The sequence below is a fragment of the Tauraco erythrolophus genome, chromosome 2 (assembly GCF_009769465.1).
Source record: "Tauraco erythrolophus isolate bTauEry1 chromosome 2, bTauEry1.pri, whole genome shotgun sequence".
In the NCBI taxonomy this organism is placed as follows: Eukaryota; Metazoa; Chordata; class Aves; order Musophagiformes; family Musophagidae; genus Tauraco; species Tauraco erythrolophus.
In genome coordinates this window covers 133233428-133258647 of record NC_141466.1, presented here as the reverse complement: position 1 = coordinate 133258647, position 25220 = coordinate 133233428, and the positions used below count along the sequence as shown (strand labels likewise).

The following is a 25220-nucleotide window of genomic DNA, read 5'->3' as shown; positions in this document are numbered from 1 at the left end:
AGCCACGCCCCCCCGCGAACGCCTCTGCGATTGGCCCGCTGCTCCTGACATCTGCATAGCCACGCCCCCTCCCCGCAAACGCCTCTGCGATTGGCCCGCTGCTCCTGACATCTGCATAGCCACGCCCCCCCGCGAACGCCTCTGCGATTGGCCCGCTGCTCCTGACATCTGCATAGCCCCGCCCCCTCCCCGCAAACGCCTCTGCGATTGGCCCGCTGCTCCTGACATCTGCATAGCCACGCCCCCCCGCGAACGCCTCTGCGATTGGCCCGCTGCTCCTGACATCTGCATAGCCACGCCCCCTCCCCGCAAACGCCTCTGCGATTGGCCCGCTGCTCCTGACATCTGCATAGCCACGCCCCCCCGCGAACGCCTCTGCGATTGGCCCGCTGCTCCTGACATCTGCATAGCCACGCCCCCTCCCCGCAAACGCCTCTGCGATTGGCCCGCTGCTCCTGACATCTGCATAGCCACGCCCCCCCGCGAACGCCTCTGCGATTGGCCCGCTGCTCCTTCACATCTGCATAGCCACGCCCCCTCCCCGCAAACGCCTCTGCGATTGGCCAGCTGCTGTGGAGACTGAAGCCGCCGCCGCCGCGCATGCGCAGTGGAGAGACTGGCACCGCCCCTCTCGCGCATGCGCAGTAGTAAAGACTGACGCGGTGCTCACTGCTGCCGCCTGGCGGACCGATCGCGGTACTGCATGTGGGCGCCGCGGAGGCGCCTCCGTGCTCCGCCTTGCCGTCTGCCGGTAACGGCAATGCGGTGCCTGCAGTGCTTGCGCGGTGGTGCCGCCCCACGTGCTCGGTGCCGGCGGGCTTACGGCAGCGAACCGCCGAACGGCAGCGCCGGCGCCTCCCCCGGGTGAGCGCCGCCCGCTCGCCGCTTCTCTGCGTCCCGCCCCCCCCCCCCCCCCCCCCCCCCCCCACTTCCGCGGGGGAGGCGCCGGCGCTGCCGTTCGGCGGTTCGCTGCCGTAAGCCCGCCGGCACCGAGCAGGTGGGGCGGCGGCAGCGAGCGGGGCGGCGACATCGCGCAAGCACTGCGGCACCGCATTGCCGTTACCGGCAGACGGCAACGCCGAGGACGGAGGCGCCTCCGCGGCGCCCACATGCAGTACCGCGACCGGTCCGCCAGGCGGCAGCAGTGAGCACCGCGTCAGTCTTTACTACTGCGCATGCGCGAGAGGGGCGATGCCAGTCTCTCCACTGCGCATGCGCGCCCCGGCAGCCTCAGTCTCCGCACTGCGCATGCGCGAGTGACGCGCTGCCAGTCTGCGCGCCGCGCATGCGCGCCCCAGGCGGCGCCCCGCTATGCAGCCCGTACCCACTCATTGGGAACTGACTAGGAAATAACTGGCGCGGCGGAGGCGGCGCCACTCCAGACACTGCGCCAGTCTGTACAGTCTAATTGCTAATTAACCATTAAGGAACTGGCGCGGCGGCGGCGGCGCCGCCAGTCTAGACACTGCGCCTGCGGGGGGGCTGGCACCCAAAAAGGAAAACTGAACCTTCCCAGACTCCTTTCGGAGACTTAGAAAGCGCCACTCTCGATCGCAGCGCTGGGTGCACGGGGGATTCCTCCTCCGAGCCGGCACACCCGGCTTCTGGGCAGAAAACTAGTTACACGCTACGGTCACGCATCATTCATAACACATTTACGTATTCTTAAATATCGGTTCATTTCCTCTCGCTTTACACGGAAATTCCTTCGCACGCTCAGCTCTCTTCCTCCGCCCCTGTTTTTGGGGTCTGGGGCGTATCTAGGGCGGGTGGTCCGTGGGTCGGCGATCGCCATCTCCGCCTGCCGCAATTCCCTTTTCCCCCAAGTCACGGCACGTTCACTGTTCAGAAAAACACGAGAACAAAGTTGAAGCAGCATATACCACCTTATCCCGTTTGCAATTTCTTCCGAGACACAGCCCCAATTGCAAAATAGAGTATTACAAGTCCATTACAAGTATTAGAAGCATTAGAATTATACTTTAAGTATTATTCTATTATAAATGTTATTATTCAGCCATTTTTCCTCATCTTCCAATTTCTATAACAGCCACCACCGATTACAATGTTTAACTAAAGTTTTCTTATTTACATTTCCTCCGGGGGACCTATGTCCTGGCCCGTATCTTTCCAATGTGCCAGGACACATCCTAACGGACTCTTTTCCAAAATTCCCCCACTCTGCTGACCGCCCATTATTTACTGGATTGTTATTATTTATTATTATCCCCATCCCGTTGTTACCAACCAAACGACCTAAAACTAAAATCGCACCTCCTAGACATGACTAATTAGCACTAAAATACCTCATTCACGCTCATTCGTCAATCGCTTCGTCCATCTCCAGCTGTTTCCCTCGCGGGACGACAGAGCCGCGGATCACGACTCCGCGCTCGCTTCGTCGTGTAAGCACGTCTCGGTCGCACGCGCACAAACAGGACGAAAACAAGTTTTACAACCACAAGAATATCCAACCGTACAAACGATTAATACGACTCTTGGAACCGCACAAACAATCACATGGGATTCAATCATTAATATTTCAGCCTTCAGATGGTTTCTGGTGGGACTGGAACCCCCAATCAAAACCGATTCGATACCCAAAGCGCACCTTTCAGGCGCTGGGCTGCCCGGTACACGCTGTCCTGCGCAAGCCTCACCTTACGACTTACGGAGAGCTCCCTAACGGACCGCTCCCCAACCCAAAAAGAACCAAAAAGAATACCTTTTCTAAGACGGTCCTTGTCTGTTCCCGCAGTGATCCGACTGAGGCGAGGAGTCCCGCCGGAGAAATGCCTGGGGGTACCCAAGGGAGTCCTGTTCTCAGCGGGTCCTGCAGCCCAACAGAGAGGGTCCCAGCTGGGTCGCCGGATCTGACACCTGAAAAGGAAAACTGAACCTTCCCAGACTCCTTTTGGAGACTTAGAAAGCGCCACTCTCGATCGCAGCGCTGGGTGCACGGGGGATTCCTCCTCCGAGCCGGCACACCCGGCTTCTGGGCAGAAAACTAGTTACACGCTACGGTCACGCATCATTCATAACATATTTACGCATTCTTAAATATCGGTTCATTTTCTCTCGCTTTACATGGAAATTCCTTCGCACGCTCAGTTCTCTCCTCCGCCCCTGTTTTTGGGGTCTGGGGCGTATTCGGGGCAGGTGGTCCGTCAGTCGGTGGTCGTCATCTCCCCCTGCCGCAATTCCCTTTTCCCCCAAGTCACTGCACGTTCACAGCTCAGAAAAACATGAGAATAAAGTTGATCCGTTCTCCGGGATGTTCCCTTCAAGGGCAGACAGTTCTGCATAAAGAATCTCCCTTCTAATCGTTCCTGACCGCTTCAAGGACGCTCTTCTCCTTAGTGTCTTTAGGAGCGTGTAGATCACCTACTGCACCGGCACCCGAGCCCCGCGCGCCGCCTGTGTGTCTTGGGCCTCCCCCCGCCTCGCGCTTCCCAGAATTTGCCGTGCTTCCCAAAATTTCTTTTGGCTTCTCCGTCCCTCTCCTCTCTATCCTTGTGTCCTGCTCCCTCCTCTCCTTCTCTTTGTTATCCTCTGCCTCTGTCCTGCAGCCCGTTGCCTTTTTTTTTTTTCCTCTCCTTTTCCATCTCTCTGTGTTTCAGTGCTGCGCATCATACCCGTCACCTGTCCTCACCGCAGCGCTCCTCTGTCTCCATCGGGCACCCACAGGCGGTCTCAGTGCCACCAGTTCCATCAGAACCTTTTAGCCAAGAGGGCGGCAGTCGCTCGGGCTCCGGCGGGTGCAGCAGCAGTAACGGGGCGCAGCGGGTGGCAGCGGCACAGCCGGCACTCCAACGCTGCTGCCTATCTGCTGTGCGTGTGTCTGCTCCCCCAGCAATTCGGGGTTCCTGGAAAAAAAGGGCTGGTGGAGTCAAAGTGCCAAATCCTGGAGCGACCGAGCGGGCCTGAAGCGCTCGTCTGACCTCCGCTCACACCACGGTGCTCCTGCTGTTCTCCCTGGGATTTCCAATGTTCCTGTTACTTTAATTTTTACTACTTGTTCTTTACTTTAAAGCATTTAGAATAAAAACTTAAAGAACAGTAACGAGAACAGTCTTTAAAAGTAAAGAATGCGCAGTCTCCAGCTACTCTGCAAAACTTTACAGACAGTAATTGCTCCCAGTTTATATCATAAAACCACAAGCAGCAAAATACAAGTTAACAGAGCACTAATTGGGATCAGCATCTGGAGAGAAACAACTCTAGTCGGTATTAAAAAATTTTAAAAAATCACAGGCACTAGTGAATGCCACTTAGTGGTAAAGTGACAAAACCTTAGAGCGCAAATAAAGAAAGGACGAGTTATTGAGGGTTGAATCACGGTTAAATTTAATCGTAGCTACTACTTCACAAACCAGGTAGTTCAGATTCCCGGTCTCCATTGTAATTTTAATAAAAAGTTGAGCAGTCTTTTTTGAAGCCATATAGAAAAGTGGTTGACAGCCATTAATCGCTAAAGTTAAATAGAGCCATTATTAAATAATTTGCAGTCATTAATGACTCCATCGGAAACAAAATAAGACAGTTTTGGAATTTAAAATGCAAATAGAATGGGAAAGCTAATGGAGAGTGTTTAATACTTAAATTATAACACAGCTGTAAGTTCACAACCGATAATGACTCCTGCCCAGAACCAAAGCAATAATCAAAGCTTTAGATTAAATAAAGAGAAATAAAAACGAGTCACTAATTAACAGCTGTGTTTAAATGTAGGTATTAAGAAAATTCGCAGGTGGTGATGATTCTTAACCAGAACTAACAACATTAAAAGAGTTAGTTTTAAAATAAAATTAGAAAACTGTTAACAGAGTATTACGACCACTTCAATGTAAACGTGGCCATTTTGGGGGACAGCTGCCCCCCCCACCCCACAGATTTCTTTCAAGTACAACTCAAATAAAAGTAAAACCAGTGCAAAACGAATATGATTAGTAAACAGTAACACTGAATTTTGAAAACTGAGAACACTAGTTGGGCATCATTAATGCCTCTCACTCACCGAGCAGCAGAAAAAGGGACAGAAAAAACTGGGGAGAAGTGGCGGGAGGGGCAGAAGCAGAGGAGGGGGGACAAAAGCGGAACGGCGGGGGGGGCAGAAGCGGCGGGGGGGGGGGGCAGGAGCGGCGGGGGGCGGGGGCAGAAGCGGCGGGGGGCAGAAGCGGCGGGGCGGGGGGCAGAAGCGGCGGGGGGCAGAAGCGGCGGGGGGCAGAAGCGGCGGGGGGCGGGGGGCAGAAGCGGCGGAGGGGGGGCAGAAGCGGCGGAAGGGGGGGCAGAAGCGGCGGGGGGGGCAGAAGCGGCGGGGGGGGGCAGAAGCGGCGGGGGGGGGGCAGAAGCGGCGGAGGGAGGGCAGAAGCGGCGGGGGGGGGGCAGAAAGCGGCGGGGGGGGGCAGAAGCGGCAGGGGGGGGGGCAGAAGCGGCGGGGGGGGGGCAGAAGCGGCAGGGGGGGGGCAGAAGCGGCAGGGGGGGGGCAGAAGCGGCGGGGGGGGGCAGAAGCGGCGGGGGGGGGCAGAAGCGGCGGAGGGGGGGCAGAAGCGGCGGGGGGGGGGGGCAGAAGCGGCGGGGGGGGGGCAGAAGCGCCGGGAGAGAAGCGGTGGGGGGGGGCAGAGGGGTTGCTCGCTCACCGCACCGGCAGCCGCCGCCCGCAGCCGCTGCCGTTCCCGACACCCGAGCCCCGCCATCTTGCTCGAAGCGGCTTCTCAACGACGGACAGACGCTCCCGCCCTCCCACAGCACAGACCTCTCCGCCCGGCACCGAAACCGGCCATCGGCGCTCCGGTACCGGCCCCTACCGCGCCCCAGGGCGGCCCGGAAGCGCCCTTCAGTCCTCCGGACTCACACTCTATTGGCCGGCAGTCCTCCGGCACGACGGAAGTGCCCGGTCAGTCATCCGAACTCCCTCTCTATGGGCCGAAAGTCCTCCAAGAAGTCCCGCCCCACCCACGCTTCTGCGATTGGCCCGCTGCTCGGACATCTGCATAGCCACGCCCCCCCGCGAACGCCTCTGCGATTGGCCCGCTGCTCCTGACATCTGCATAGCCACGCCCCCTCCCCGCAAACGCCTCTGCGATTGGCCCGCTGCTCCTGACATCTGCATAGCCACGCCCCCCGCGAACGCCTCTGCGATTGGCCCGCTGCTCCTGACATCTGCATAGCCGCGCCCCCTCCCCGCAAACGCCTCTGCGATTGGCCCGCTGCTCCTGACATCTGCATAGCCACGCCCCCCGCGAACGCCTCTGCGATTGGCCCGCTGCTCCTGACATCTGCATAGCCGCGCCCCCTCCCCGCAAACTCCTCTGCGATTGGCCCCGCTGCTCCTCACATCTGCATAGCCACGCCCCCCCGCGAACGCCTCTGCGATTGGCCCGCTGCTCCTCACATCTGCATAGCCGCGCCCCCTCCCCGCAAACGCCTCTGCGATTGGCCCGCTGCTCCGGACATCTGCATAGCCACGCCCCCCCGCGAACGCCTCTGCGATTGGCCCGCTGCTCTCGACATCTGCATAGCCACGCCCCCTCCCCGCAAACGCCTCTGCGATTGGCCAGCTGCTGTGGAGACTGAAGCCGCCGCCGCCGCGCATGCGCAGTGGAGAGACTGGCACCGCCCCTCTCGCGCATGCGCAGTAGTAAAGACTGACGCGGTGCTCACTGCTGCCGCCTGGCGGACCGATCGCGGTACTGCATGTGGGCGCCGCAGAGGCGCCTCCGTGCTCCGCCTTGCCGTCTGCCGGTAACGGCAATGCGGTGCCGCAGTGCTTGCGCGGTGGTGCCGCCCCACGTGCTCGGTGCCGGCGGGCTTACGGCAGCGAACCGCCGAACGGCAGCGCCGGCGCCTCCCCCGGGTGAGCGCCGCCCGCTCGCCGCTTCTGTGCCCCCCACCTCCCGACGCTTCTGCCCCGCCCCCCGACTTCCGCGGGGGAGGCGCCGGCGCTGCCGTTCGGCGGTTCGCTGCCGTAAGCCCGCCGGCACCGAGCACGTGGGGCGGTGGCAGCAAGCGGGGCGGCGGCATCGCGCAAGCACTGCGGCACCGCATTGCTGTTACCGGCAGGCGGCCACGCGGAGCACGGAGGCGCCTGGGCGGCGTCCACATGCAGTACCGCGATCGGTCCGCCAGGCGGCAGCAGTGAGCACCGCGCCAGTCTTTACTACTGCGCATGCGCGGGAGGGGCGATGCCAGTCTCTACACTGCGCATGCGCGCCCCGGCAGCTTCAGCCGACGCACTGCGCATGCGCGACCGACGCGCTGCCCGTCTCCTCACCGCGCATGCGCGCCCCAGGCGGCGCCCCGCGATGCAGCCATACGCGCTCGTTGGTAACTGACTATGAAATAACGAATTAATTTAATCACAATTAAATTGAATGAAATGACTCATTAATTTAATAACAATTAAATAATTGTTAATTAACCATTAAGGAACTGGCGCGGCGGAGGCGGCGCCAGTCTAGACACTGTGCCTGCGGGGGGGCTGGCACCCGAAAAGGAAAACTGAACCTTCCCGGACTCCTTTTGGAGTTCTAGAAAGCTCCACTCTCTACCGCAGCGCTGGGTGCACGGGGGATTCCTCCTCCGAGCCGGCACACCCGGCTTCTGGGCAGAAAACTAGTTACACGCTACGGGCACGCATCATTCAGTAACACTATTTACGTATTCTAAAATATCGGTTCATTTTCCTCTCGCTTTACACGGAAATTCCTTCGCACGCTCAGCTCTCTTCCTCCGCCCCTTTTTTTGGGGTCTGGGGCGTATCTAGGGCAGGTGGTCCGTGGGTCGGCGATCGCCATCTCCGCCTGCCGCAATTCCCTTTTCCCCCAAGTCGCTGCACGTTCACTGTTCAGAAAAACACGAGAACAAAGTTGAAGCAGCATATACCACCTTATCCCGTTTGCAATTTCTTCCGAGACACAGCCCCAATTGCAAAATAGAGTATTACAAGTCCATTACAAGTATTAGAAGCATTAGAATTATACTTTAAGTATTATTCTATTATAAATGTTATTATTCAGCCATTTTTCCTCATCTTCCAATTTCTATAACAGCCACCACCGATTACAATGTTTAACTAAAGTTTTCTTATTTACATTTCCTCCGGGGGACCTATGTCCTGGCACATATCTTTCCAATGTGCCAGGACACATCCTAACGGACTCTTTTCCAAAATTCCCCCACTCTGCTGACCGCCCATTATTTACTGGATTGTTATTATTTATTATTATCCCCATCCCGTTGTTACCAACCAAACGACCTAAAACTAAAATCACACCTCCTAGACATAACTAATTAGCACTAAAATACCTCATTCACGCTCATTCGTCAATCGCTTCGTCCATCTCCAGCTGTTTCCCTCGCGGGACGACAGAGCCGCGGATCACGACTCCGCGCTCGCTTCGTCGTGTAAGCACGTCTCGGTCGCACGCGCACAAACAGGACGAAAACAAGTTTTACAACCACAAGAATATCCAACCGTACAAACGATTAATACGACTCTTGGAACCGCACAAACAATCACATGGGATTCAATCATTAATATTTCAGCCTTCAGATGGTTTCTGGTGGGACTGGAACCCACAATCAAAACCGATTCGATACCCAAAGCGCACCTTTCAGGCGCTGGGCTGCCCGGTACACGCTGTCCTGCGCAAGCCTCACCTTACGACTTACGGAGAGCTCCCTAACGGACCGCTCCCCAACCCAAAAGAACCAAAAAGAATACCTTTTCTAAGACGGTCCTTGTCTGTTCCCGCAGTGATCCGACTGAGGCGAGGAGTCCCGCCGGAGAAATGCCTGGGGGTACCCAAGGGAGTCCTGTTCTCAGCGGGTCCTGCAGCCGAACAGAGAGGGTCCCAGCTGGGTCGCCGGATCTGACACCTGAAAAGCACTAATTGGGATCAGCATCTGGAGAGAAACAACTCTAGTCGGTATTAAAAAATTTAAAAAAAATCACGGGCACTAGTGAATGCCACTTAGCGGTCAAGTGACAAAACCTTAGAGTGCAAATAAAGAAAGGACAAGTTACTGAGGGATGAATCATGCTTAAATTTAATCGTAGCTACTACTTCACAAACCAGGTAGTTCAGATTCCCGGTCTTCATGGTAATTTGAATAAAAAAGTTTAGCAGTCTTTTTTGAAGCCATATAGAAAAAAAGCATCATTACTGCCTCTCACTCACCGAGCAGCAGAAAAAGCGACAGACAGAAAAAAACTGGGCAGAAGCGGCGGGAGAGAAGCGGCGGGGGCGGGCAGAGGGGTTGCTCGCTCACCGCACCGGCAGCCGCTGCCGTTCCCGACACCCGAGCTCCGCGCGCCGCCATCTTGCTCGAAGCGGCTTCTCGGCGTCTGACGGACGCTCCCGCCCTCCCACAGCACAGACCTCTCCGCCCGGCACCGAAACCGGCCATCGGCGCTCCGGTACCGGCCCCTACCGCGCCCCAGGGCGGCCCGGAAGTGCTCTTCAGTCCTCCGGACTCACACTCTATTGGCCGGCAGTCCTCCGGCACGACGGAAGTGCCCGGTCAGTCATCCGAACTCTCTCTCTATGGGCCGGCGGTCCTCCAGCGCACCGGAAGTGCCCCGTTAGTCATCCGAACTCACTCTCTATGGGCCGAAAGTCCTCCAAGAAGTCCTGCCCGCAAACGCCTCTGCGATTGGCCCGCTGCTCCGGACATCTGCATATCCACGCCCCCCCCGCGAACGCCTCTGCGATTGGCCCGTCGCACCTCACATCTGCATAGCCACGCCCCGTCACCGCCCACCCCCTGCGATTGGCCCGCTGCTCCTGACATCTGCATAGCCGCGCCCCCTCCCCGCAAACGCCTCTGCGATTGGCCCGCTGCTCCTCACGTCTGCGTAGCCACGCCCTCTGCCCGCCCGCCGCTTTGCGATTGGCCAGCTGCTGCGTAGCCTCGCCCCCTCCCCGCCCACCTTTTTCCGATTGGCCCGCCGCGCCTCACATCTGCATGGTCACGCCCCCTCCCTGCGCACCCCTCTGCGATTGGCGCGCTGCTCCTCACATCTGCATAGCCACGCCTCGTCCCCGCCCTCCCCCTGAGATTGGCCCGCTGCTCCTCATATCGGCATAGCCGCGCCCCCTCCCTGCAAACGCCTCTGCGATTGGCCCGCTGCTCCTCGCGTCTGCGTAGCCACGCCCTCCGCCCGCCCCCCCCCGCGATTGGCCAGCTGCTGCGTAGACTGAAGCCGCCGCCGCCGCGCATGCGTACTGCGGAGACTGGCACCGCCCTCTCATGCGGGGCGGGGCGGCCCTCAGCGGTGCTCACTGCTGCCGCCTGGCGGACCGATCGCGGTACTGCATGTTGGCGCCGCAGAGGCGCCTCCGTGCTCCGCGCTGCCGTCTGCCGGTAACGGCAATGCGGTGCTGCAGTGCTTGCGCGGTGGCGCCGCCCCACGTGCTCGGTGCCGGCGGGCTTTCGGCAGCGAACCGCCGAACGGCAGCGCCGGCGCCTCCCCCGGGTGAGCGCCGCCGGATCGCCGCTTCTGTCCACCCTCGCTCCCGACGCTTCTGCCCCCCCCCCACCTCCCGCCGCTTTCGCCGGGGAGGCGCCGGCGCTGCCGTTCGGCGGTTCGCTGCCGAAAGCCCGCCGGCACCGAGCACGTGGGGCGGCGGCAGCGAGCGGGGCGGCGGCATCGCGCAAGCCCTGCGGCACCGCATTGCCGTTACCGGCAGGCGGCAACGCGGAGCACGGAGGCGCCTCGGCGGCGTCCACATGCAGTACCGCGATCGGTCCGCCAGGCGGCAGCAGTGAGCACCGCGCCAGTCTTTACTACTGCGCATGCGCGAGAGGGGCGATGCCAGTCTCTACACTGCGCATGCGCGCCCCTGCAGCTTCAGCCGACGCACTGCGCATGCGCGACCGACGCGCTGCCAGTCTACTCACCGCGCATGCGCGCCCCAGGCGGCGCCCACGATGCAGCCCGTACCCACTCATTGGGCACTGACTTGGAAATAACTGGCGCGGCGGAGGCGGCGCCACTCCGTACACTGCGCCCGTCTATACAGTCTAATTGTTAATTAACCATTAAGGAACTGGCGCGGCGGAGGCGGCGCCAGTCTAGACACTGCGCCTGCGGGGGGGCTGGCACCCGAAAAGGAAAACTGAACCTTACCGGACTCCTTTTGGAGTTTTAGAAAGCTCCGCTCTCGACCGCAGCGCTGGGTGCACGGGGGATTCCTCCTCCGAGCCGGCACACCCGGCTTCTGGGCAGAAAACTAGTTACACGCTACGGGCACGCATCATTCGTAACATATTTACATATTCTTAAATATCGGTTCACTTCCTCTCGCTTTACATGGAAATTCCTTCGCACGCTCAGTTCTCTCCTCCGCCCCCTTCTTTTGGGTCTGGGGCGTATTCGGGGCAGGTGGTCCGTGAGCTGGTGGTCGCCATCTCCGCCTGCCGCAATTCCCTTTTCCCCCAAGTCACGGCACGTTCACAGCTCAGAAAAACAGGAGAATAAAGTTGATCCGTTCTCCGGGATGTTCCCTTCAAGGGCAGACAGTTCTGCATAAAGAATCTCCCTTCTAATCGTTCCTGACCGCTTCGAGGACGCTCTTCTCCTTAGCGTCTTTAGGAGCGTGTAGATCACCTACTGCCTGCTAAACCCTTCATGAAACTCTTACACAAAAACTTTAACCCTTTATTGCCGGGTAACATGGCAGCGGCATTTCATGCACTGCGTATGTGCGGTGGTGGCACACGCCACGCGGCGCTTTTTAAATTAGAATTCAGTCTAATTCATATTTAAACAGTTACTCCCAGGGAGCAAGCCATTTTCTGAAACCTGGAGTTTTAGGTTTGGTTTGTTTTTTTTAAATTAGGCAAGGCTAAAAAATATTTCTTACAACAACTACCAAAACAAGAAGAAAGTAAAAAACAAGACACAAAATAACTGAAGACAAAGACACTGCACACCAGACACCTAACAAGCCTTTATGAAAATCTAAAAAGGATCTCTCTGATTAAAGCTTTATTATCATGCCAGCCCAGTACTCTGCCCACCAACATTCCTTCCGACAGCAAAAAAGCAGTTTCCCCCTGCCGGAATTCCCTTTTCCCCCAAGTCACTTATCTTCCATGCAAGTATCAATACAGTGCCTTCCCCTGCTGCGTTGCTGGGGTGTTGTACAGTATTTTCATTGGTCATGAATAAACGCATTTGAAGAGTTTTTACTATCACTGATTTCAGGTATTTTTGGTTTGAAAGAAAAACCAAGAAAACACCATACAGGATGTAATTCTGTTTTAATAGTCTCTGAATTTCCAGTATTTGACAGGAAAAATAATTGGGTAAGTGCAGGAGCATGCAGCCATTGCCAAGAGAAGCAGCGTTAGTGAGCGTCTCAGTGTTGCTTTTTGGTATTTCATAGGTGTTCTGGTTTTGGTTGGGATAGTGGCCTGGATTTGTGCTAGAAACAGTGCTCATAACCCAGGGGTGTTTTCGTTACTGCTAAGCAGCGCTCACACGGAGTCAAGGCCTTTTCTGCTTCTCACACCATCCTACCAGCAAGGAAGCTGGAGGTGCACAAGAAATGGGAAGAGGACACCGCTGGGACAGCTGACATCAACTGACCAAAGGGATATTCCATACCATAACATCATGCTCAGCATATAAAGCTGGGAGAAGAAGGAGGAAGTGGGAGATGTTGGGAGTGATGGCCTTTGTCTTCCCAAGTAACCGTTAGGCATGATGGAGCCCTGCTCTCCTGGGAGATGGCTGAACCCCTGCCTGCCAAGGGGAAGTGGCGAATTAATTCCTTGTTTTGCTTTGCTCGTGCGCGCAGCTTTTGCTTTACCTATTAAACTGTCTTTATCTCAACCCACGAGTTTCCTCACCTTTACTCTTTCAATTCTCTGCCCCATCCCACTAGTGGGGAGTGAGCAAGTGGCTGTATGGGGCTTAGCTGCTGGCTGGGGTCAAACCACAACAATGAGGAAAAACACTGAGCCTAAGATTTCTCATCTGTAAGTTCTTGGGGGCTGAGGGGAGAAGGAACCTGACACTCTTAATAAGCTGCCTGAGAATCACAGCTTACAGTTACTCAATGTCTTCTGGTCTCACAGGATGAGGCAGAGGTATAATTGATTTCTTCTCTGTATCTCTGGAAAGGGCTTTTCTCATATCTGTGACAAAAGAAACAAAAAAAAAAAGTTAGTGAATTCTCTATTATAATTAGATCATTTTTAATCAAGAAGATTTCCTAGAATCATAGAACATCTCAAGTTGTTCAGCAGCAACGATATTAATTGGAATTAACACTGCATGAAACTCAACTGAATGGAAAAGAAACGACAGGCTAAGGGGACAAATATACGATTTAAGGCATCTGCAACAATGGCAGATGTCTGCCCATAGCCTCTGTATTTCATAGTACTCTTGCATATCAAATTAATAGTGCAAGAACAGAAACGATACACAGCATGGCCAGGTAACCCTGTGGGGAGGACACTGAAAGGAGAAGATCTAGAAAGACAAAGCAGCTGGTACTTCAGTTTTGTTAACCGAATTGACATTAACATACTTGAATTTCCATGTTCCTTCCCTTTTAAATACAAAAGGCCACCCAATTCTCTGCCGCTGTTGAGCACTGACACTTGTAAATTTGTAATTAGACATCTGAAAAAAACAAGTGTTTCAAGTCCCTGTTATGGGAAGAAACGAGGAAAGCACTGCCATTCCTTCCCCCACTAACATTAGGAAAAAGCCCAGGCACTGGATGTGAGCGTTCCTCAGAAAGAAAAATCAGATAAGAAACTCCATTTTTATTTTCATCTTATCTACAGGATAAACGTATTGGTACTTACTAATTTATTCTTGTTTAGCACTTTTTGCCACAGATGCTACAAAATGTGTAAACTGCAAGATTAAGTTTTGTAACTGATGTAATCTTCAGTAGGAAAAGCTATCTAAAGGAGTATTAAAAAATCCCAGTTATCAACAACTAGCTGAACTTGTTTCATCTTTAAAAAAAAAAAAAAAAATCATACAAACAAGCCCAGGAACTCTCAACATGCAAAACTTTCCATTCAACTTGAGGCAGAACAAGTGCTTACCATAAGCATCTTCATCTGGCTCTCCACTGCTTGCAGAGTAGTACTCCAAAACTGTCCGGTACACACTGTAGCCTAGTTGCTTATACATATTTACTGCAACCTGATTTGATACTCTTACAAACAGATCGACAAAAAATCCACCCTTTCTTTGAAAAAATAAAATAAAATGAAAAAAACACAGTAAGGAATAGTAGGTGAATGTATTTCTACATAATAACCTGCAATCAGACCAAGAGCAGGTCTGACGATGCGGTATGCTGATCAAACATACTTCACACCACAGTAACAGATGTATTCCTTTAGCAAGGGACAAATACAGAACAGGCACCGATTTCGTTTCATTTTTGTCACATGACCACTATTCTACATCAGCGGGTTCACCCATCAGTGGGTTCAGAATTGTGAACAGAAGAATGGGACAAGCTAAACACCCACACAAGCCTCATATCCATAAGAAATAATAATAATAAAAAAAAAAAATCCACATTTTGGATTGCATTCGTTTAGGGACTGCCTCCTTCAGAGTTGACGGCGGAGGGGTGTGGAATCAGTCACAACATTCAGTTGCCTAAGAGGAGATGGCCCTTCTCCTCACAAGGCAGATTTTTCAAAACACTGTGCTATTTTCCAGTTTTACCAACCACAACGTGGTTGCCCTACCAGCATGAGTTGGGGACATTTCCCTGTGGGTTCACTTGACACTAAATTAAGTTTTCTGCAGGTTCAAGCAACCAAGCGTGAGATGGAAAGTAAGCTAAGATACTGCCTGCCATACAGATTTTGTTCAAGATTGTGCCTGAGGGAATCACACAAAGCCCACCATTACTGAGTAAGTATGTTGGAGGCCCTACAGGAAACGGCGCTGACGTTTCAAGAAGCTCTTCTCCTGTCAAGAAAAGGACCTTTTATACAGTATCTCCATTGGAATTCAGGCTACTTCCTACTTATTCTGGCAAGCCAGGTTTCAGAGAAACCCTGAGGTATTAAACTACCAAGCAATATTCATAATTCTTGTTCTCTAACTACAGGGAATTTCAGTGAATCAGAACACTACTTAAAGCAAAATTCTGGGTCTGTTTCATGAAAATCGAACATCTAAGCCACGGACAGGTGTCCGTAGAAACATTACTTTGAAAGATTAAATGTAAAGATAAGCATAGTACTCACTTTTCTGAAATTTCTTCCAGTAGCTCCATCAATTTAGCAGCCAAACCCAGCCGTCGAAATTCTGGTGCAACGGAGAGAGCAGTAACATGTCCATGCCATTCTTCCCTAGCCACAGAGCCTTCCGCTTTGCCCATTACTGCGAACATACAGAGCAGCAGCACCTCTGGAATAATGCACCACTCACAGCTATACATCTTTACAAAAGAACCAAGCAGTACACAAACAAACATTGCCACAGTTACGGTAAAGGCTTAAACCGGGACGTCTACATTACCACTCTGATTCAGCAACCAGTAAAAATGTAATTTCGTGCAAGTTTTACAGTCGTTTCCTGACTAGTGTAAAAAGGAAAAAAGAAAAAAATTTTGCAAATCCATTGTTTGAGGTGTGACTTCCAAATGTGAAATTTAAGCCACTCTTGTGAGTCTTTAACCTAGCAGAATTCAGAATCTGACTAAAATAGCGGAGGAACAAAGCGCTGGACTATCCCAGCACCTACTGGAGACTTTTGGTGACTGTGAGGGAACAGAGCTTGGGCAGCTCTGCCAATCTCGCAACAGGAAGCCAAGGCCCTGCAAACACGGTGTGTTTAACAAAAACAGATAAAGGGTGGGGGATGTTGATTTGGGAGACTTCTTTGCAGTTCCTCTCCTTCCTACACAGAGCCAAATCAGTGTTAGATCACTAATGAACATTCATCGCTCCCACGCAGCACTTTTATAAACATCACAGTCGCTGCTAATAAGCAACTGATGTGGTAAGTGCAAAGAAACTTTCTGTGCAGCAAATACATTAATATTTACTATGCTGCTAAATACTTTATTTCACAGGTCCTGACAAAGAGACCCTTATCCTGTCCCCACTCACCCCACCCCGCCTCTCCCCGCCACGCCACGCCCCCCCCCCCCAAAAAAAAAAAAAAAAAGAGGAAAAAACCGTGGAAGGCATAAACTACCCGAGAGCTCTGTTGGGAATCATTTCTGAAAGGCACAAACATCCCACAGCAAACAAGCAGAGGCCACGCCGCCCGCGAGCCTTCCCTCGACCCCAAGCCCAGCGCTCTCGCTCCCCGCGGAGCGCCGGGACCGGCGGCGCTCGCACGCACCGGGGCGGGACTCCCGCCGCGCCACACTCACTGTAACCCATCAGCTCCCCGCCGGGCGCCTCGGCGACGATGAAATACTCGGGCCAGTGCGCCAGGTACTGCAGGTAGAAGGGGATCCCGTACTGCGCGCCCGGTTAAGGAGCGACTGCGGCCGCCAGCGCCCGGCCCCGCGCCTCCCCCCGGCGGCCCGCGGCAGCGCGAAGGATACGGTCTCCGTCAGCGGGTCCAGGTTGCTGCAGGGGGGAGAGCAACGCTCATTGCGGGCCCGGCCCCACCGGGAGAGGGAAAGGGAGAGGGAAGGCGGGCGGCGCTCACATGTTGTTGAAGCGGAAGAGATCGTCACAGGTGAAAGCGCGAAGGGTCGTCATGCTGCTCCCGCTGCTCCCGCTGCTCCCGCTGCTCCCCCGGAAGCACTTCCGCCCTCGACGCGCTCCTTCCGCTACGGAGCGGCGGCCCCGGAAGCGGCGCGCGGGGCCGGCTGCCGCCGCGGCGGAGGCAGGGAGGGGCGGCGGGGCCCGCAGCAGCAGGGGCCGCGACCCGGCTGCCCTCGGCTTTATCTTCCCGTCCGAGGGGGCGGCCTCTCAGATCCCGAACCTGCGGTATTTTAGGGAAAACGCCGCCTTCCCCCTGCCGCAGCAGCCCCGTTCGCGTCCCTCTCCCCCACCCCCGCCCCTATCCCCGCAGCCCGGCAAGAGCTTAGAGAGCAGCACCGTAACTTTTGGGGGTTTTAGTCGGCCCAATCGATCTGCCAGCTCACCCCGTTTTCTGGCATTACAGAAATGTCCCGTCCCCCGCCCCCGGTAAAGAATCCTTACCCGCCTGGGACGCTGCAGCTCCATGGAAAGAGCGATCCCTGAACGCGAGGCTTGCCTGGAAGGCTGCCACCGCAAGGAAGGATGGCAGCCTTTACGATGAATAATAAGAAAAACACCACGGGGAAATGACAACAACTTGTTAGATTTGATTTAAGCTGCTGCAGGCGCCATGTTAAGATTTTGCATTATGCACTTTCTGTGAATCCACAAATAATCCCCTAATGTAGCCTTAACTTTTCTGTTAAGGCTCTTTTATTAGTAAGATTTAGGGATTTATTACCTCCAGCTTTATTTCCTCTAGCCTTCCCACTTGCTTCTCTATTTCAAAAAAAGGGAGTAATAAATAAAAACAATCTTTCATGCTTTTCGGCATTTCATAGCATCAAACACCTCACAGTGGAGAAGGCAGAATAGCTTATTTTTACAAATCCAGATTCCTTCCAAAGTTTTTGTATCATGTTTCCTGGCATTATGAGAAGTGCTTTGCACACCACAGTGAATAAAGCGTTCTACATTTTCAAAAGAAACAATTGCACAAGAACGGACAGCGGAATCATCTTGGGGTGGTTTTGGCATGCGTTTCCCTTTTCATACTCTTTGGCTTCCTTCGTTTAGCGCCTGAAATTCTGAGTTTCACAACACTTTGCCTCTCTGCCCCAGTCCTTCCCTCCCCTAGCCAAGCTGCCATCATGTGAAAATAGTTGATTTTTTCTTTAGCACTGAACGTCAGTCTTAACTTCAAGAAACAGTTCAGCAGTCAAAATACCTGCCTGCTGCCTCTCCTGACTGTTCAGGCCACGCACAGGAACTAACTAATACTGTGAATGCATCCTTCTTTTGCGGAGTTTTAAGTGGGCCGAGCAGTATGAAAAGCAGAAGCATCAGAGTCTACTGACACACAAAATATTCAAGAGTGAACAATTTCTTAAAAAACCCCCACCAAACCAAAAAAACACCCCAAAAACCACAGCACACAACATCCCAAATTGTAGTTCAGTATTACAATGTATTATTACATGCAAAACTCACCATTTACAAAATGAAATACAAACATGTGCCAGGGGTTTCGGATACATGGCAAACTGACAAAAATGCTACAGATCTCTGTACGTACAATACACATGTGCTGCTCTCGACATGTTTCTAATCATCTCCCTGACGTTACACTGCTCACACCAGACTCGGGGAGAACCCCATTTCCCTCTGACGAGAGTGGCCCTAATTGACTTCAGTAGTCCAGCGTGTCACCCACAGCGTCGGCTACCTCGGACACATCTAAGAACACACACGGTTAATAACGTTGTGCCTTCGCAAACGCAGGACTGACTTTCACATCCCACCGAGTAACCTAGAACCATGAAATGCTACAACACGTCCTTCAGTCCAAGACACGTTTTGATGTCGGTGACAGACTATATATGTTCTCCTTCACCCTACTGATATATTTAATCCTCTGCTAACGCAAAGTTATCTGGGATAGGTGCTGTCAAATCCCTCTGCAAATCTACAGTACTGTTTACATAAAAGTTCCTTACCAACCTCTTTTGCTTCTTTTCTGCAAGGAGCCTGAACCAGCAGACTGACACATTTTAATCCTAAATTAGGTTCTCTACATTCTTTCTCTGCCCCTTCTCTACATCCTTTTCTTTCAATTTCTTCTTCCAACCCCCTAGTCCTGTCTAAAAAAATGCATATAAACAATAATCCAGATAATAGTACATCAAGTTCAGATAAGGGCACTGAAATCACCAGTGCCAGTGTTACAATCTTCTTACAGATAACAGAAGTTTTATAAAAACTCTCCCGTAACAGGAAAAGAAGAGAAACCAGAGACTTTTAATGCAATACTCTAAAACCAGCAAGAGATTTATTCTTGTACATTAAATGTTAAAAATCACATGCATAATTATAGAATACTTTAGAGTTAAAAAAATATTTCAAAAACCAACCCTGACAGTTTACCTGCAACTGCTATAAAATTTCTATGATATATATATATATATAAACATGGTGATTTTCTGTAATTAAAAAAATTAGGAAAGGATGCAATCATCCAGGTAATTATGAGTTAACTGATGCCCTGCATCGGACAGTCTTGTCAAGCTCATGCTGGTGAAACTGAGCTCATACCAGCCAGTTTACTGTAATACTTGTCTAGCGTACATATATTTAAATCAAAATGACATTTGGCTAAAGAATGAGTGTAAGAAAATAGATTTTTTTGCACACTACAGCAAAAGATCTGCAGAGGGCCGCAGTATTATACTAGGCTTCAGAAGAGTGTGGTACAAGAAATTCAGCCTCATGGGCTGTTTACTCAAACACGCTGGTGGAATATTCCGCAGAACTGGCCACATGCGTTGTTTATGTGGGTTTTTGAAAGCAACGCTACAAGAGTCTGCGCGTGTTTTACTAGGCATTTATGGTTTAAGACCTGGTTTAGCTGCTAAGGAAGGCAGCCAACAAAGATGTTTTCAACAGCTAACAAGGAACAGGAGTTAAACGATGAGTTGCTGGTTTTAAGAAGCTGTGTCATCGTTGTTTTGAAAAATGGCACCATATGGATCACTGTTAATGCGCTTGTAGACGAAGTGAAAGACCTGGGGTTGCGGACGGCTGTGCAACTCTGCCTTAATTTTCTGTGGGTAGGTATCCTCTGTCAGTTGCTGCCAGGTGTCATCAACAAAAAGAAACAGGCTATATTCTTCTGGATTGTCCACTTTAAACTTTTCAGCACAAAGCTGGCACACATCTTCCGTAGTGATATACGGTCTTACTAGTAAGGTCTTTCCTGTACATCCACTGTTAACTTCCTGGAATGCAACACGCAGGTAGTTCTGTAGAAGGAGAAAACAGACATGAGGCACTGAAAAAACCAAAACTCATCCTCTGAAGAGTCAGCAACAAAGAGCAAGCCTCTCCACGTTCTAGCTGTGAAACACACACCGGTGATTCCGGTACATTATGGCCACCTTGTCAACTGTGACGTTAGTGGTGAAACTGTGGCAAGCCTGTGGTGGGTGTAACAAATTCGTAAGCCAGCATCCTCCTTTCCTCGGTTTACATTCTAACCCTGCAATTAAGAGTGAACAGATACAGCCTTAAAGCCACATGGAAAACACTGGTGGTTTTAATGGGACTCGATGTTTGGACTGACTAGGAAACAAAATAAATGTCTGAGGCAGCATGCCTGAGGGACGCTGCTGCACCTGCTGGGTCAATACTAGAGAAGAGAAGCTTCTGGCAATGTGTTAGTCAGAAGGAACAAGGGGAAAAAAAAAGCCTCTGCCAGCAGCACGCAAGGGTGCTGACCCACAAGTTACTGCAGGGATAAACGGTTTGCAGTCTTATTCTGCAGCACGCAGAAGGTAATCCATCCTCATGCAGGACGTTCTCCTCACGTTAACCGGTGGCAATCTGGTGTCTGAGCCTGATGTAACTGAGTGTTGTGGGATAGCATTTTCTTTTTTTAAATAAGGCTCAGAAGGAGACAGAAAGAAAACGTACGCTGCAACATTAACAGTAAATCCGTATGCTCTCGAGCAAAAGCTGGATCTTTTTTTTTCCTGTTGAAATTGACACATGGCCACAACTTTGATAACGTGGAGAAATTCTAAATATGCCCTACAAGGAAATGCAGTTCTACCTTTGAGAAAGCATTTTAAAAGTAAAATAAAAAGCAGTAACCGGGGGGGGGGGGGGGGGGCGGGGAACACAAAAACCCCAAAAAACCCAACTTTTGGACACATGAACAAAGCAGCCTGCTGTTGTGTGCTTTAGTTAAAAAGACATTAACTGCAATTAAAGACTAAAAAGCAGCAAAATTAAAGGAGATAGAAAAAAATGACAGTGAGAAAGACCTGTTTATTGACTGAGCTAGTACCTATGTTTGCACGCTAAATCAAGCATGCTAAATTGCAATAGTAAAAATTTACATTTCATAAAAAAAAGCTGTTAAAAGCTCAGACTGAAAAGAATGTTCATATGACTTAAGTTCCAAAGAGCACTCGTCTTTAATAAAGTATTTTTTTTGATAGCTTGCAGATTGAAACACTGAAGCTTTGCAACAGCATTTAAACCATTGGGACTGAACAGAACTAATCCATTTTTGTCACCCAGCATGAAGAAATTGTAAAAAAAAAAAAAATCAGCCCTAGACAAGGCAAAGTACAAAATACATTACAGTTTTAATTTCTAATGTGGTTAACACACAGAAGACCTCTTTTTAAATGCATGTGCTTTTAGACGGACAGGATTGCTGCAAGGAGAGGCTTAAATTTGTACAAATGCCTGTAACTCGTATACTAAGTATCAAAATTACTTATGCAGTATCAGAAAGTTGTATTTAATCATCAAAATATGGGATTTTTTGCTTTTTCATCCTTTTGAGGGAGGGAGGATGAAGGCCTTCCAAGGCCCAAAAGCTGATAAGGCTGTGAGACTGTCACAGAAACGCAGTGATCACATTCTGGTTCAACGTGGGAAAGATGAGTTGAGCTAAAGTTGAGTCACACATTGTTTGAAGCGAAGGTGCTTCATTTCAGGACTGGAGGACATGGAGAAAGGAGATGGCAAACTGGCATTCTGAGCAGGCAGCAAAATGCTTGAATTTGTGCCAAGCACTGCCTGGAAGTGGTGTGATCTTACTGATGCGAGGCACTCTTCTGAAAGAGACAACAGAAAGAGAAGCACTGGACACACTTGGTGCCAGATCCTTCCCCGCCCCCCTGCATCTTCCCACATCCAGCATGGCTTCCAGCTGTACAATTAGCTTGGCTGAAGTTAATGTGCTGAGGAAGAGAAGGTGAAACAGAATACAAGATCCTGCTGAAGAACCTTCTGTCATTTAGTCATCCAGCAGAAATAGAAGGTGATGGATTTTCCTATAAACAGTGTAGTGTATGCTAAAAGGACAAAGACTCAAGCTACTTGAACCTGACACCTAACTACAGACAAGCAGAATATAAAATGGACCCCAGTAAGATGGAGTAGCTTTGTGCACTGGCTATCAGTTCTTCCTAAGAGAGCCAAATTGTGGAAGGCTGCTTCTTTTCCCAACTCCTTCCTGTTCAGTGCTGTAGTCATTTGCATGGACACCGATAAAGCAGAAGGAGCCTCCACTGAAAGGTTTCATCATCTCCTGATGACCCCACACCTTCATTTCTCAAGCTCTTAACTATGTAGCTAATTGATGGCTGTCATGAGACTCCTGGCAACTTTGTGCTGTGGTATGAACCGTAAACAATGGAACACAAAGGAGTAAATCCTTTTCTTCTCAATTCCAACGTCCTCCTTGCTTCAGTCCACAAACTGATGCGTCTGAACAGGCAATCGACAGCATGCTCTAAGACAGACATGCAGGCCTGGTTTTAAAAGATGAAGTCATCTCGAGGGTTTTGTTATTCTTCAGTTGAAGTTACTGCCCTACTCTGAAAGAGCAGTTAAGAAATGGAGAGCAGGAAAAAAAAAAAAACACAAAACAAACATGAAGACATCCATAGTAGAGAGCTCTACTCCTTGCTTAAACTCTAAAACTGCAGGCAAACTTTCCTCCCACCTCTCCTCTCTATTACCTGCTGCATGCCACCATTAGCTACTGGGGAGCTATGCTGATTTATACCACTGGAAATCTGTGTTTATTCTTTTTAATGGTAAAGCATACAAAGAAGGTGAATCTAAGATATGTTTCTGTCCTCGCTCTGCGTGACTTAAATAGAAGGGAGAGTGGGTAAACTCCATTATTTAATGTTTTCTTTAGACCATCATAATCAAACTCTACTATAAAGTGCAAAGACTTCAAAAACTCAGGCAAATTTGCCAGCCATATTCTCAGAACTGCTTCATTCCACTTACCTTGTGGCTCCAAGGTAATTGTTATGAATCATACCTCTCAAATGGGGATTTCCAACAAAACAATCATCCTCTGAGAGAGGATGAAAGCCCTAAGCTCTACCTGAAAATCATCCACTGAAGGTATCGTCCGGTTAGTTGTCCTCCTCTTGTGCCACTGCCGGAGAGTATCTCTGGCTTCTGAACTTAGCAGTCGGGCAGCTTGTTCTTCCTGGAAGTTCTTGATCAGTGAAAGTGCTCCATAAGCACTTGTCAAGTAATAGCCCCCTGTGAAGGACAGCAAGGGAAGAGCTACTCAGAGCGGTCACAAACACTATGCTAGTTCCAACTGGTCACAGTCAGAAATACAAACACAATTTTTTTTTTTTATATATATATACACACATATACACACACATATATGAAAGCCCCTGTACTCTATTGCCAAAAGATTTACACATAAAGAAAAACAGCTCGCTGGCCTGCAAAATCCTGGGTGGTGTGTTCTCAGCTGCTGAAAGAGATGCAGTGGTTGCAGGAGCTCCATGTTCTCAAACAGTGCAACAGTATCTAACTCTGGGTCCAATAGTGCTGGTTACACCACTGAATTGGTGTCACTCCCTTACGCCCGAGTATTTTTACCAAGTCCGAACATGAGTTTTCTTCTGAACAATTTCCAAACAGTGGTTTGTGTTCTTCCTGAGCTCCAAGTGTGCACGAAATAAACACGGCTTTTTAAACACAGTAAAAGGCAACCTACCACTGTTCAGGAACTTAAAAGCAACCACTCTTAGCAGCAATAAGTAACGACTGAGTGTGTGATTTGTACCCTGAAAGCATTCCAAAGAGCGTGCTTGTGTTTTTAAAAGGAAGGCTGTGTTTGTCACCTTTTTTTCCCCCCCATAAAATCCAGAATCACTCCTGAGGGGATGCGTACAGTTCTCCGTACTTCACTTTTATTCCATGAGTGGAGAACCAATTAAAGCCAAGATACAGCTGCTGATGTACAAAAGAAGCTGCAGGTCACAAAGGAAAAGGAGTCTGAACAGGAGGTAACAGTTCTCAACAACCAGGAGAAACAAAAGACACGCTGTCATTTATTTCTCTTGCTCTCTTTTTTTTTTTTCCTCCCGTCTGTGTCTCTCTTTTTTTTTTAAAAAAAAGTAAACTATTTGAGTGGGAGCATCCAATTAAGAGGCAGCACAGTCTATTCACGGAGTCAAAGATGCATTATATGCGTGCAGTAGTATTTTCTGTATTACTGAGAGCATCCTTTTGGCCTTTAGCTTTGCAACAAGTTTAATACACAAAACACATGCTAGACCCGTGAGGTAAACTGGATGATACATCACATTTGAACTGCACAATTCCAAAGCACTGAATTTTTCCTGCACGGTATGGTTCCGCTGGTGCCAAAGACAGAGCCAACCAACATATGGACTTCTTTTGCTGCATTAAAAATGACTTAATAGTCCAGTATATGTTTCTGCCTTTCAAGCATGTTAATGATCTCCAGCTTCACACCTCAAATATTTCCGTGCTAAGATTCCTGAACAACGCACTAGAGGATGCTCTGCGCGCAAAGCAGGGAACAGACTAGTGCCAAACTGGAGGAATCCTGACGCGGTTCTCTCATGCATACTGGCACGTAAGAGGATACAGCAACTTCAGCAAGCCAAGAGAGAGCAGGAGTGGGAAACATACACATATACTTAAACTCACAGCTGAGCTTGGTCACAAGAACCTCTAAACATCCTCATAAACTGGTAGATTCTGGGGCCTACCAAGGGCTTGCAGAATACCTCTGTTAAAAACACCACCGTGAAAACAAAAAGGAGGGAGATTTCCTGGCCTCTAGTGAACTTCAGCAGTCATTCTGGCGTGCCTTAGGAAACGTATTCCTAAGGCTCATAAAAATACTTTGAGAGAAGCAAATATTGGGAAGAAGCAAAGATCATTAAGGGGGGGTGATATTCTCAAAAGTACGTCCCCGGCTGAGAATCCCCCCCAAAGTTTTTACAAAGCACGTAAGAGAAGTCCTCTTACATGTCTCCCAATTTAACTGAATGCTGCAGCCCTATAAATACTCTCGGGGTATTTTCAGGCACAGAAGGAAAATCACATTTGGCCCTTGCACAGTGTATATGTTTGCTTGCTAAGTCACAATGCCTCCCTCTTGTTGGTTGAAAACAACGTACTCCCTCATACAGTAGCACACATCGGTA

At 50.8% G+C, this 25220-nt stretch overlaps 2 protein-coding genes and 1 long non-coding RNA gene across 5 annotated transcripts in view; all 3 read right to left on the bottom strand.

The window, feature by feature from the left end:
* Positions 1 to 1298: 1298 nt before the first annotated feature.
* LOC147529336 (uncharacterized) lies at positions 1299 to 5049 on the bottom strand. Its single transcript, XR_015223007.1, has 3 exons — positions 3643 to 5049; positions 2307 to 2880; positions 1299 to 1841 (listed from the first exon to the last, which is right to left on the bottom strand). It is a non-coding gene; the product is annotated as an uncharacterized LOC147529336 (long non-coding RNA).
* Positions 5050 to 12253: 7204 nt separating this feature from the next.
* NAA20 (N-alpha-acetyltransferase 20, NatB catalytic subunit) lies at positions 12254 to 16749 on the bottom strand. 3 transcript variants are annotated; one of them, XM_086631176.1, is made up of 6 exons: positions 16667 to 16749; positions 16560 to 16584; positions 16383 to 16473; positions 15247 to 15382; positions 14080 to 14225; positions 12254 to 13149 (listed from the first exon to the last, which is right to left on the bottom strand). In XM_086631176.1, exons 1-6 carry the CDS (start codon positions 16717 to 16719, stop codon positions 13064 to 13066), a joined length of 537 nt encoding a protein of 178 aa, XP_086487302.1. In that variant the 5' UTR covers positions 16720 to 16749; the 3' UTR covers positions 12254 to 13063. The 3 variants fall into 3 exon arrangements, 2 of the variants coding, with proteins under 2 accessions (XP_086487302.1, XP_086487301.1); XR_015223006.1 differs by having other exon boundaries at positions 13110 to 13149; positions 13548 to 14225; XM_086631175.1 differs by having other exon boundaries at positions 13107 to 14225.
* Positions 16750 to 19225: 2476 nt separating this feature from the next.
* Positions 19226 to 25220, bottom strand: part of RIN2 (Ras and Rab interactor 2) — a 49754-nt gene continuing 43759 nt past the window's right edge. The window contains exons 10-11 of the mRNA XM_086631174.1: positions 23120 to 23283; positions 19226 to 20003 (exon numbers count right to left, since the gene is read on the bottom strand). Of these exons, the coding sequence (XP_086487300.1) occupies positions 19686 to 20003; positions 23120 to 23283 (482 nt within the window). The 3' untranslated portion in view covers positions 19226 to 19685. The remainder of the gene's footprint in view (positions 20004 to 23119; positions 23284 to 25220) is intronic.